Source organism: Mastigoproctus giganteus, chromosome 12, assembly GCF_048544385.1.
Source record: "Mastigoproctus giganteus isolate SK-2022 chromosome 12, ASM4854438v1, whole genome shotgun sequence".
Taxonomy (NCBI): domain Eukaryota; kingdom Metazoa; phylum Arthropoda; class Arachnida; order Uropygi; family Thelyphonidae; genus Mastigoproctus; species Mastigoproctus giganteus.
This window is the reverse complement of record NC_143586.1, coordinates 111,442,892-111,455,511: the sequence shown is the minus strand read 5'-3', so window position 1 is coordinate 111,455,511 and position 12,620 is coordinate 111,442,892. Positions and strand designations below refer to the sequence as shown.

Below are 12,620 nucleotides of genomic sequence, written 5' to 3'. Positions count from 1 at the left end.
ATGATTTTGAAGAAAATATACGAGAGTGCTACCTCCTTTATTAGACTAGACAAAGACAGTAGCAAATTTAAAATTGAGAAAGGAGTTCGACAAGGAGACACAATATCTCCGAAGCTGTTTACTGCTGCCCTTGAGGAAGCTTTCAGAAGATTAGACTGGTCGCAGAAAGCAGTTAATGTGAACGGAGAGTACCTAAACCATTTACGATTTGCAGACGACATTGTGGTCATAAGCCATGATCCCAAAGAATTAGAGGAAAATCTTAATCAGTTATGCACAGCTAGTAAGGATTTTGGACTAAAGATGAATATGGCTAAAACAAAAGTAATGATGAACAAGTATGCCACAGAAAGGGAAATAATGATTGAAGGAGCAGTAATTGAAAAGGTGGAGTCATATACTTATCTGGGACAAGTTATTAGCTGTAATAATGATAAATGGCTGGAAGTCAAGAGAAGAATAAATTTTGGATGGATAACATTCAGGAAATATAGTCACATACTGAAGAGCAATATCCCAGTTTGTCTGAAACGTAAAATAATGAACCAATGTATACTCCCCACCATGACTTATGGTAGTGAAACTTGGGCACTCACCAAAAGAATGGAAGAGAAGCTGAGAACTACACAGCGAAGAATGGAACGAATCATATTGGGAATCAGACTGTTAGATAAGAAGAGAAACACATGGATTAGGCAACAAACTCAAGTAAAGGACATTCTTATCAAAACTAAAGAACTAAAATGGTCTTGGGCAGGACACATAGCTCGAAGACATGATGACAGATGGACTAAGAAAATAACAGAATGGTATCCAAGAGGAGCTAGAAGAAAACCTGGAAGACAAAGGTGGAGATGGATAGATGAAATTCATGAGTTTGTGGGTAGTAAATGGATGTCCAGTGCTCAAAACAGAAGGAACTGGAAAGTTGCTGGAGAGGCCTTCATCCTGCAGTGGATTGAAAATGGCTGATGATGATGATGATGATGATGCCAAAGATTCTGACTCTTTATTATCAAAGATTTGTTTTCCAGTTTTATGAGTTCTAAATGTTCTTATGGTTTCTTATGAATAGTTTTAATTACAATTCAATGAAAACATAAGTAATCCATACGGAATTTTATATTAATATTTCTAATTTTAACATTTTGCTCATTGATATTAATATAAGGAAGCTCTGACCATATAAATAACTGTCAAAATAATAAAGGAAAATAACAAAGTGAAGCTCAGGAAACATTATTAGTTTCCCCCCATTTAAAATAACATATTTAATGCAGTATTCTCCCCAAACTGTTACCTCTATTAGGCACTTCCATATGTAAATCTGCTACTCCAAACTCTTATATTAGAAATTATATTAAAAATTGCCAGTATGGTTAATTAGAATGAATAACCCCAATCCCCAAAAACACACACACACAAAAGTAAAAGTGCTTACCTGAACAAAACAATAAATCCATAAATTTCAATTACCATGCCAATAACAGGCCACCCAAGTAATACTACAAAAATTCCTCCAAAAAATGCTGTGGATCCTTTTAACTTATGCCACTGGAAAAAAAAACGAGATGTTCTCTCTAGTCCAATAACAAATGCCACCCCTGTCAGGAAAAGTATCTATTTTTTAAAAAAATAAAAAATTAAAAATATCTGTTTCAGCAAAAATTAAAATTTTTTTCACATCTGTAAATCAAAATGTAGCAAATTTAATTTAGAATAATGCATCAATTTTACCAAGAAAAATTAAAATTGTGAAACAACAACAAACAATGCTTTTCTGGCACTGAATAATTTTTTTCAATAAAAGAAATATCTGCATGAAAAGAAACAATATTTTAATACTGTACAATAAAATTATTTATTGAAACATTATGGATAGCATACCTCAGGCGGATGATAGCTTAGTATTATAGTAGTAATAGTATTATTCATAGATACAGAGTGTTTATGTGGGAGGAATTAAGTACTCTCAGAGGTGACAAAATATTTTTACTTATTACAACATCATATGCACATAACATTTAACCTTTGATAACAGAATCTGAATTTACAAAATGGAAAAAGTTTTGAAGTGAAAATGTACAAGCTCTACATTTTGGCAATTTGGTACTGTTGACATCAAAATTTTTGTCGATGAGCATCATAAGCACGAAAGAAAATTAAAAATCAGTTTTATTTATCTAATTTCATCATAAAGTTCCCCCCACTCAAAATAACCATGTCAGTGGCACCTTAAAGCAGAAAAGAATTGGACTATGAAGGTCACATATAAAATTTGATCTGATCCCTGTCATCAAATACATCTTTGCAGTGGCTGATTATTTGGTGATACATTAATTTATCCTCTTTCTCTCCCTCTATATCCCACCATAACTAAGGCTGCCATGAGGCAAAAGTAAATTTACTTCAGTTTACTAGCTTCATCTGAGAAAGCTTGAACAATCAACATCCCCTAGTGAAGAAATTCATAATTTTTAAAATTATCCCTGGACCTACTGGAAATAAGAAAAATAATAATTGCAAAGATGTGATCTAAATAAGACAAACATTTTCTGCATCAAATGAATTTTATATAGAAGCAATAGCTTTTGTGTAAATATGGTCTGAAATCTAGGAATCTAGGAAAGCAGTCTTAGTAAGGAAGAAAATAAGGCACTTTTTTACATATTAAATGCAAATAAAATTAAAACAGTTTTTTGCACATACTTGCAATGTGTATTGAAACATTTTCATATTAAACCAATGATTTGTATCATTAGGTTTAAGCTAAATTACAAACAGTCGCCTTTAATTGCAAATGGATTTGGGGGTAAGCTCACTGTATGAACTTTTTTTCTTTTTTTTTTTTTATGTAAACCCTAAACACGAGGGGTATTAAGAACCTATAGTACTTAGTACGGTGCTTGGGTTGGAGGTTGAGAAGACGAAAGAAGATATTTGTTGATATTGGACTTTAACTTCTGTAGACTGTAATTTTCAGGAAATTTTTTTTTTTTTCGTGTTCAAGAAAACGGCAGTTTAATGAATAATTGACGTAGATGAAAAGTTGGTTCTGTGAGTTTGAAGTTGGACAGTAAATGGATGTTGGCTGGTGGCTTCACATGTTCGGACTGTTTTGAAAGAGAGAGTAGGAATTATAGAAGCTAATTCAGAAGAACGGTGCCCATGGAAATATCTGTAGAAGAGGCATGCAGCAGAAACATTACGTCGATGAGACAGCGAGTGGAGAGTCTCTATTAGAGATGAATCATTAATTAGCCTAACTGCCCTCTTCTGAATGGAATCAAGAAGCCTGAGAGAGGTTTTGGGGGAACCACCCCATATGTGGAAACAATATTCCATGGTATGGCGGATTTGCGATTTATACAGAGCGAGCAGCTGTTTGGAAGAAAAGTAAAGGCGAGAGCGAAAAAGAAAACCAAGTTTTTTAGATGAAGAGGAAGCAATATTTGTAATGTGCTTGTGCCAAGAGAGATTACAAGACAGGGTAATCCCCAAAAGAGATATATCATTTTGCCTAGAAATCGGAGTGTCACCAAAGATAAGCATAGGAGCAGAAGAATCCTTTTTGCGAGATATAAGGCAAGATTTGTATCATTAGGACTGAGTTTTAGAAGGACTGAAATCAACTAAGTTGTCTTTGCCCCACTGGAGAATTACCTGAAGACTGGTATTTAAGGAATTGGTAGCAGATTTTCGAGAAGTTGAAGCTGATTGAGCAGGGCAAGGTTTCTCTAAATGGAAAGTGGAATGCAATGTGCTATCATCGGCAAAACTATGGATAGGATTTCCAGTCAATGGAAGAAGGTCATTAATATACAAGAGGAAAAGAGTGGGGGAAAGAACTGAACCTTGGGGGACACTGGCATTAGTGGAGAAGTTAGAAGACAGAGAGCCATCTACCATCACCCTCAGTGAGCGATCAGAGAAAAAACTGGATAACCAATTACAAAAAACAGTTGGCAAACCATAAGATGGAAGTTTGTTTAGAAGACCTTTATGCCAAACACGATCCTTTGAGATGTCAAGAGCAACTACTTGTGTTTCACCGAACTTTTCCATCGAATTAGTCCATAAGTGGGTAACGTAAGGAAGAATATCATCAGTGGATTGACACTGACGGAATCCATACTGGCGATCGTTGACCAGACAGAAGGTTTCTAGGTAGTTTAAGAGTTGGCGGTTAATTGATTTCTTCATTACTTTAGAAAGACTAGAAGTAATTGCAATGGGACGATAATTGGATGGGAGGGATTTGTCACCCTTTTTAGGAACTGGCTGGATATGAGAAAATTTCCAAGCATAAGGAAAACACCTCTGGAATAAGAAAGTGAAAAAAGGCAGCAAAGAATAGGAGTAAGTTCAGGAGCACAGGTGGAGAAATACCATCAGGACCCGGAGCTTTCTTAGCATCAAGATTCACCAAAATCCTTCTGACATCCTTTTGACAGAAGACCACAGGAGGCATTGAATGGAGCGTGTTGGGAATGGTTTTACCAAGATCATTAATACATGAGTTGGAAGAAAAATGGGATGCTAGCAGGTCAGCTTTATCCTTAGCTGAAGTGACAACAGAACCATCTGGTTTGAACAGAGGTGGGAGCAGAGATGGGCAAAAGTTGCGGCCAATAGCTTTGGCAAGAGACCAGAATGCTCGGCTACCATTAGGGCAAGAAGCAAGTTTTCTACTCTTAGCCTGTTCAAACTCTAGTTTGGACTGATTAATAACTGCTTTATAATTGTTGCGAGCTTTGGTGTAGGCAGAAAATGAAACTGAAGAATTAGAAACAAGCCAATTACGATATGCAACATTCTTCTCTTGAACAGCCTTAGCACATTTATTGGAAAACTAAGGTTTAGATAAAGGACGAGATTTTAAAGTGGAGTGTGGGATAAAGGATTCCATTCCTGCAAGAATAATTTCACTGACACGATCTGAGCAAACATTGACATCAGAAGTTTTGAAACAGTAATCCAACCAAGGAAAAGAAGAAAAGAAATCTCGCAGGTCATCCCATTTTGCATTCTTGTAATGCCAAACAACACGAGGTTGGTAATAGCCGTGAGATAAAGGCTCCATTGGAGAAGAGACAATCACCAAGTTGTGATCTGAAGTGCCTAAAGGACCTCTCACTTCGACCATGTACTTAGAAGGGTTGTTTGTGAGAAAAAGATCAAGCATGTTGGCTGTATGATTAGGATTGTCCGGTATTCTTGTAGGTAAATGAACAATCTGTGCAAGGTCATTAGTAATTGCAAAAGCCTCAGCATCTCAACCAATGGGTCAGTGTGACTAGAAAATGGAAGCCAGCTGGAGTTGTGAACATTAAAATCACCAAGGAAAATTACTTCATTGTTAGGAAAGTTGGACTGGAGAAAGTCAAGTTGCAAAGAGAGGAAGTCAAAGAGCTCCAAGTGATTAGTGGAGTTGGGAGAACAGTAGAGACATCAGATGAATTTGAAACAATGAGGTAGAGAGATTTTAAGCCAGAGAAGGTCAAAGAGAGGAGATTCCAAATTACCAAGTCTCTGACAGGGAATAACAGAACGGACATATGCACAAGTACCACCTTTGAGGCGAAAGTAATCATACAGCGAATAATTTGGGCATCTGAGATGAGCAGTAGTTGAATCAACCAATAACTGAGATTCTGTCAGAAAAAGTACATGGGGTTAGGCAGACTGCAAGTGGAAATGGACATCGTTGAGATTAGAACTGAGACCACATGTATTTGTGAAATGAATTAGGAAGTGTTTGGGAGGTTTAGATCTTTTTGCAGATAAGCTTGCTCTATAAGTTTGACAATTCATGGTGTATTCAATAGTAAGAAAAAGTGGGTGGGACATGCTGTATGAAGTAATGAAATTTTTGGATATGGTGTACACATGGTAAGAATATACCCAGATCCTTGACATAACATGGCCTCGACATTGCCCCCCAGCTCGGACTCGGACTCCCTCCAGCCACTATCTGGCAGAGTAGAAGTAGCAAGATTATACACTAGCTGATCCAAAAGCCTCCTAGAGAGTTACCAATAGGGTCGGTCCAGTGTACTAACTAGCGGCCAGCCTACAAACACCGTTTTAGAGCTGTACCCTCGAAATGTAAGGAATAATGGATCTCGACACAATGTGCATCATAACCTCAAAAGTCATCAATCGTACTGCATGATGGAAGAGATAGGGAAGGGTTGACCGGAACTTTTCAACATGCCATTACAATCACTATGCTTTCATCCTGATATGAATTAAAGGAAAGGAAGTGGCATATTCTCCACCTATGTTTTACCTGTGTTATGCTAGAAACATGTTTCAAATTTCAATTATATTTTAACTTAATAAAACTGGAATTCAAAATTATTTTCATATTATCGCTGTTCTTACTTGTATAAACTCACATGTGTGTATAATTTGAGTTGTTTCTCCAACAAGTAAAGGGTGAAAAAACTTGGGTGAATGCCCTGCTTCTTTTTAGCACTATAACATTAGGTATGCAAGTGATCAACATAAATTATGTCCACAGTTAACTTGTAAACAAAGTCAACTTGAAATCTGGATGTTGTATTTGTTACATGTCATTCTGCGAAGAGGACAGTGATTTGTGATTTCCAAAGAGTACAGTACAATTTTTATTATATTATGATTCTCCTAAAGATTGCCATACTGTATTACAGCTTACGCATGCGCACACAGTGGTACCTCATATTACCTTATACTGCAGTGCAATAAATAATTTATGCTAAAAAAAAAAAATCAAATTGCATTTAAATAGTACAAGTACACTGCTATGTTTATTTACACTGCGCATGCCAATTCACACAGCAACAGGTATATGTTCACACTGAAATTCTTGCTCAGCCTTATGTTAGTCACTCTGTTTGCTTGTTTACACTGGGAATATGAATCTACCTTTTTGCAGTTGCACCCAAGCACTTGCATTTCTAGTTTTATTTGTTAACTATCTCCTTGTATAATTGCATTTTTATTTAAGAACACCAGTACAGCACTTGTCTACAATTTATAGGTAAACTATTGCAAAGTTGGGGTTGTATCTCCATAGGAATCTAGGAAAAAGGACATTTTATAAAGACCTTGTTTAGTGCTATTTTTGCATAACACTCTGTCCTTACTAACCACTTAAGAGCACAATATAGGTACCACTGTCTGTATTAAGACTGATCAACCTGCAACACACATGCCACCTGTGGCCTGTATACCTGTTAGTGGCATGCCTCCTGATGTTAAAAAAAAAAAAAAAATTATACAACTGATTTGAAAAATCAGAAATGAAGTTAAACAAGTACAACAGAACATTATTTCGAGGGCTTTATCATATCCCAAAACATTTTGTCAAATTTTGGCATTATATCAGCATTGTTTTTACTCTGATCTCCTTTCACTGCATATATTGACATGACTGTTCAATTAAACTACAATTATTGATTAATACCTAAAAATTTTATGACATTTGTTTCTTCACAATGTCTAATGAGCTGGGAGCTACACAGTTTATATATAAAACCTACAGGCTTCATGTTTGATATGTGTATACTTGGAGGTCAGGACACATTCTTTCTGAAAGATAACTAACTTAGTCAAATTCAAATAGCCTTGGTTAAGCCTGTACCTAGTAATGCACATCTTCCCTTTTTCTTACACTCATTTACATGTTTTTGGCTTACAATCAATGGCTAAACAAAAAAAAAAAGAAAAAAAAGTGGAGTGCCCAATAATTACAAAATTGAGTAAACTGCTGAATTATTTCTGACATATGCATAGTATTTTAGTATCAAAGAAGTTCAGAGAGCACTACCATACAGTTTAAATTCCACTTTTATTGGTAAGTAGGGTGCTAGTGAGCATCTCAAAATACTGATTTTGTGAGGACAAGCATTTATTCATTAACCTATATTAAACTTATTTCATAAATAAATGCAAAACTATTTTAATTTTTTTTATTACAAGAACTTAACATAAAATTCCTTTACATGCTAGTAAAAATATTTGGTGGTATCAGGCATGAATCAGTGGAGGACAAATATTAATTTAGGCAGCTTCTGTTCTGCCTCTAGAACATCAGTTATTATAGAAAGTAGCACCTGATCTAGACATAAATTATTTGTAATTATCAACACAAATTTTTATTTTATTTATTTTTATTTTTGGAGATTAACTATTTCCCCCCACAGCAGGAGGATGGTTGAAAACCCGGTATTTATCATCTCCAACGTTCCTCCACTAGCATTTTTACTACTGCACTGCTGGCATAAACTGTATTCTTTAACACTCTGATGGGTGTGAGGGAAAAAAAAAATCCAAGAGTGGATATATAAGGATGGGCATGAATTGTTGAAATAGGTGCAGAGAAAAGAAACAAGATTGGTGAAGGGAGAAAAAGGGGTGCTCATATCAGGAACGACTTCAGTTTTGCACATTACAGCATTTGCACCTGCAAGGAGATCTGATTGTGGTTTAAGGCCTTGAATGGATTGAGTAAGCTGAGTACTAATGAAATCCTTCCTCTTGTTCAGACTACACACATAAGGGGGTATAAATGTAAACTGACAAAGAAAGTTTGCAGGTCAGATGTGTAGAAATTTGCCTTCAGCCAGAGGGTAGTTGATTGTTGGAACACACTCACATCTGATGTTGTAGAGGCAGGTAGTTTGAATAAATTCAAGGAAGAACTAAACTGATAAACTGTTAGAGGAATAGACAGTCAAAATGGGAAGTGTTTGCCTTTTTTTCTTTTTTGCTGATGCTATATAAGCTTGCTTTCTAGCACCATTTGCCATTACTACTACTACTACTAATAATAATATATAGCTAAATGTTATATATATATATAACATTTAGCTTTCCTGAGATAAAAGCAAGAAATAGTTTAAAATGTAAACACTTTATTGCTGGTATACTGGATAATTAAAGACATAACTACTGTCAAGAGTAAGTTTTCAAAGGGTGACTACAGGGGTCTTAGACAATTTTTAAATACAATGTAATGGGACCATCTCATGATTTTACCAATAGCAAATTCTAAATAGAAAGTATTTGGAGTAAATAGAAAAAATTAAAGTAAATATAAAGTATTTGGAGGAAGTTATCAAGAAGCTACTAGGCTTTTCATACTAATGAAGAAACACTGTTCAATGCTTAGACCTAAATGGATGCCAGATGAACTACTGAGACATGTGGCAGAGAAGAAAAGCGCACAGGATGCAAAAAAAAATAATAATAAATAAATAAATAAATCAGGTGATACAGAAGCCTATGGTAGATATATATTAGTCTGTAATCAAGTAACAAAGGAGGTTAGGCAAGCAAAGGCAGATTATGAGAAGTCTCTGGCAAAGACTATGCTTATATTAACAGTAGAAGGAAGGGGTTGAATCACATTGGGCCACTTGAGGTCTATTGGTTAACTATTGATGACCCTGCTTAAGATGCGAACAAACTGAATAGGTAATTTGCATCTACATTCACATGAGTAATTCTTTAGGGAAGGGGATGTCAGAAGTTTATCAAACTCTAATGAGGAGCAAAATGACTTTGTGATAATTGAAAGGAAAGTGAAGGAGAACTTGTTGAAGAATATTATAAAAAAGGCACCTGGGTGCATGGAATCTATCCAATTATATTAAGGGAGGCAGCAAAGGAGGTAAGCAAACCCTTAGCCATAATTATGAGCACATTCTCCTTGAATTCAGGGGAGGTCCCTATGGACTGGAGATGTGTAAATGTATCCTCAATTCATAAAGGAGGATCAAAAGGTAATACGAGTAATTAGATCTGTTAGCTTAGCATCTATTCCAGGAAAAATAAAGGAATCACTGGTAAAAGAAGTAATGCAGAACCATCTGGACAGGCATGCAATTACACTGCAATCAAAGCATGGATTTCTTAAGGGGCAGTCTTGTCTAACCAATCTGATAGGTTGCTATAACCAAGAAACTGAATGCAAAAAATAATATTCACATCATATACTTGGATTTCAGGAAGGTTTTTGATACTGTTGCACATAAAAGACTGCTGTATAAACTGGAGCAATGTGGCATTAAGTGTAAGTTACTGTTATAGATAAAGGGATGGTTGAGTGGAATAAGAAAGATGTTGTTGTTGTTGTTGTTTGGTTTTTAGGAGCATTAGCAACTAAGGCCATATTGCTCCGGGATATGCGGTGGTCAGTCCCTGACCTTTCCGCATCCTCCGTATTTGGTGGTGACGGGCTCGAACCCCGGTCTAATCAAGAAGCGTGTGCTGCACACTGCTGCTCCTTCCCACCTGGCTACGGAGGCGCCGAATAAGAAAGAGAATGGTTATCAATGGGAACTGCTCTTCCTGGAATAATGTTATTAGTGGAGTTCCTCAGGGTTCGGTGCAGGGCCCATTGTTGTTTTCGATATTTATCAATGATATTGATGAATGTATATCAGGCTTAAAGTCTAAGTTTGCAAATGACATGAAGGTTGGCAGGGTGGTAAATTCCAGTAATCAGGTTATGTGACTGCAACAAGATCCAGACAAATTAAGCAGATGGGCTGAGAAGTGGCAATTCAAGTTTAATACCAACAACTTCAAGGAGTTTCGTCTTCTGAGCACTGCAGGCAGGTGCTAGTTCAGCTCATGGGGTTTTTTTCAATGACATAGAGGAATTTTGCCAGCAGGGTTAATGAGATGATTATTTCACTGTATAAGGCACAACAGGGCCACATCTTGATTACTGTATACAGGTCTGGAAGCCCCATTTTAGGAAGAATGTGGATCTGTTGGAACCAGTACAGTGAACAGCAACGAGATTAACAAAGAAAAGAAGAGCTTCTTCTGGTTCTGTTTCCTTTTTATCTTTCTTTATTCCACTGATGTTTTCCTTCTGCTTGGAAATTTGCTCATATTCAGCCAGGTCCTAAAAGAGTAATAAATCTCTTTCATTCAATTATCACTGTACTGAACGTACTCTATTCTTTCCAGAGTAAGGGAGAAATCCCTTAACCACCAACTCCTAAACTATCTTGAAACCTTCCATCTGATGAATGATTGCCAATAAGGATTTCATCAGTGTCAATCCACTGGTGATATTTTACAATTTGGATATCCAGTTTTCTATCTACCTTTCACTAAGAGTGATGGTTCATGACTCTGTTTTCTAGTGATATTTGGCTTATGTTATATATCTATGGACGAATTCAGTGGAAGTTTGGCAAAATGCAAGAAGTTGCTATTGACATTCTAAGGCTTCTGATCATGTTTGGCATAAAGATCTTCTAAACAAGGTCACATTTTGGACTGCCAACTGTTTTCTGCAATTAGATATCCAGTTTTCTATCTGACCATTTTCCTACGAATGATGGTAGATGACCCTCTGTATTCAAAAATTTTCCACAAATGCTGGTGTTCCCCAAGATTCAGTTCTTTCTCTCACTCTTTTCCATTTGTATATTAATGACCTCCTTCCACTGACTGAAATCTTCTCCATAGTTTTGCTGATGACAGCAGACTATGCTCCACCTTCCAATCAGAGAAACCTCTGCTACCCAAACAGCTTTAACTTCTCACATATCCTCCACCAATTACTTAAATCTCTAGGTAATTCTTCAGTGGGGAAAAGAAAACTTGGTTAACTTTAATCTTTCTGAAACTTTGACTTGTCTTATTTCTCAAAAAAAAAAAAAAGAGAAAAGAAACAAGAGTACTGCTCCTAATGTTTCTTTGACGACATTCATATTTCTTATTTCTAGGCAAACTGATATATCTCTGTTAGGATTTACAGAATATACACAGGAAACAAAAATTAATTTAAATTATACATTTTTAATACTGTATTAAAATGTTCTGGTATTATAAAGAAAATTTTACTATTTTCATATTCTGTAATTCTAATCTAAATGAATAAACATAAAATAATATGATTAAATTTGAACACCTGATATTGTATTGTAAAGTTTAGATATAAATTTGAACCAAAACCATTACAAACTTAAAGTCTTTTACAAACTCACTCAAATATTACCCCAATCTCTAATCAACTATAATAAAATAAAATTTCTAGTATACAGATATTAATATTAACATTAGTAGAGGCACATGATGCGAGAAAGCAAGCTAGTGCAGCATTAGCCAAAAAAAAAAAAAAGCTCCCAATTCACCCCTCTGCTTCCAAATACCTGTCCAGCTCAGCCTTAAATTTATTCGGCTATCAACTTCCACAACAAAGGATGGAAGTCTGTTCCACCAACCAACCAACCAACCAACAACAGGCTCGCTAAAGGAAAGCTTCTGCACATCTATCCTAGATCTGTCTTTCCTTGATTTCAATTTATGCCTTCTCAGGTAATTATTCTGAGCAGGAGGAAGAATCCCATCAGCATTGAGCATGCTCAAACCATTCAAGGTTTTATAGACCTCAATCAGATCACCTCGCAGGTGCCTAGTCTCCAGACACTGTAATTTGCAAAACTTAAGCCTTTCTTCGTAAGAGCAACACTTTGTTCCATTCACTAATCTTGTTGCCCTTCTCTGCACTCTATATAGTACTCAAGGTGTGGCCTGACCATTGCCTTATACAAGGGGATAATCACCTCCTTATCCCTGCTAGAAAGATTCCTGTATATCATTGACAA

General features: G+C 36.0%; 1 protein-coding gene across 1 annotated transcript in view; it reads right to left on the bottom strand.

Moving 5' to 3' along the window:
* LOC150077340 (vesicle transport protein GOT1B-like) overlaps nt 1-12,620 on the bottom strand; it is an 88,974-nt gene that overhangs the window by 38,202 nt on the left and 38,152 nt on the right. The window contains exon 3 of the mRNA XM_090386324.1: nt 1,442-1,620. Within this exon, the coding sequence (XP_090242450.1) occupies nt 1,442-1,620 (179 nt within the window). The remainder of the gene's footprint in view (nt 1-1,441; nt 1,621-12,620) is intronic.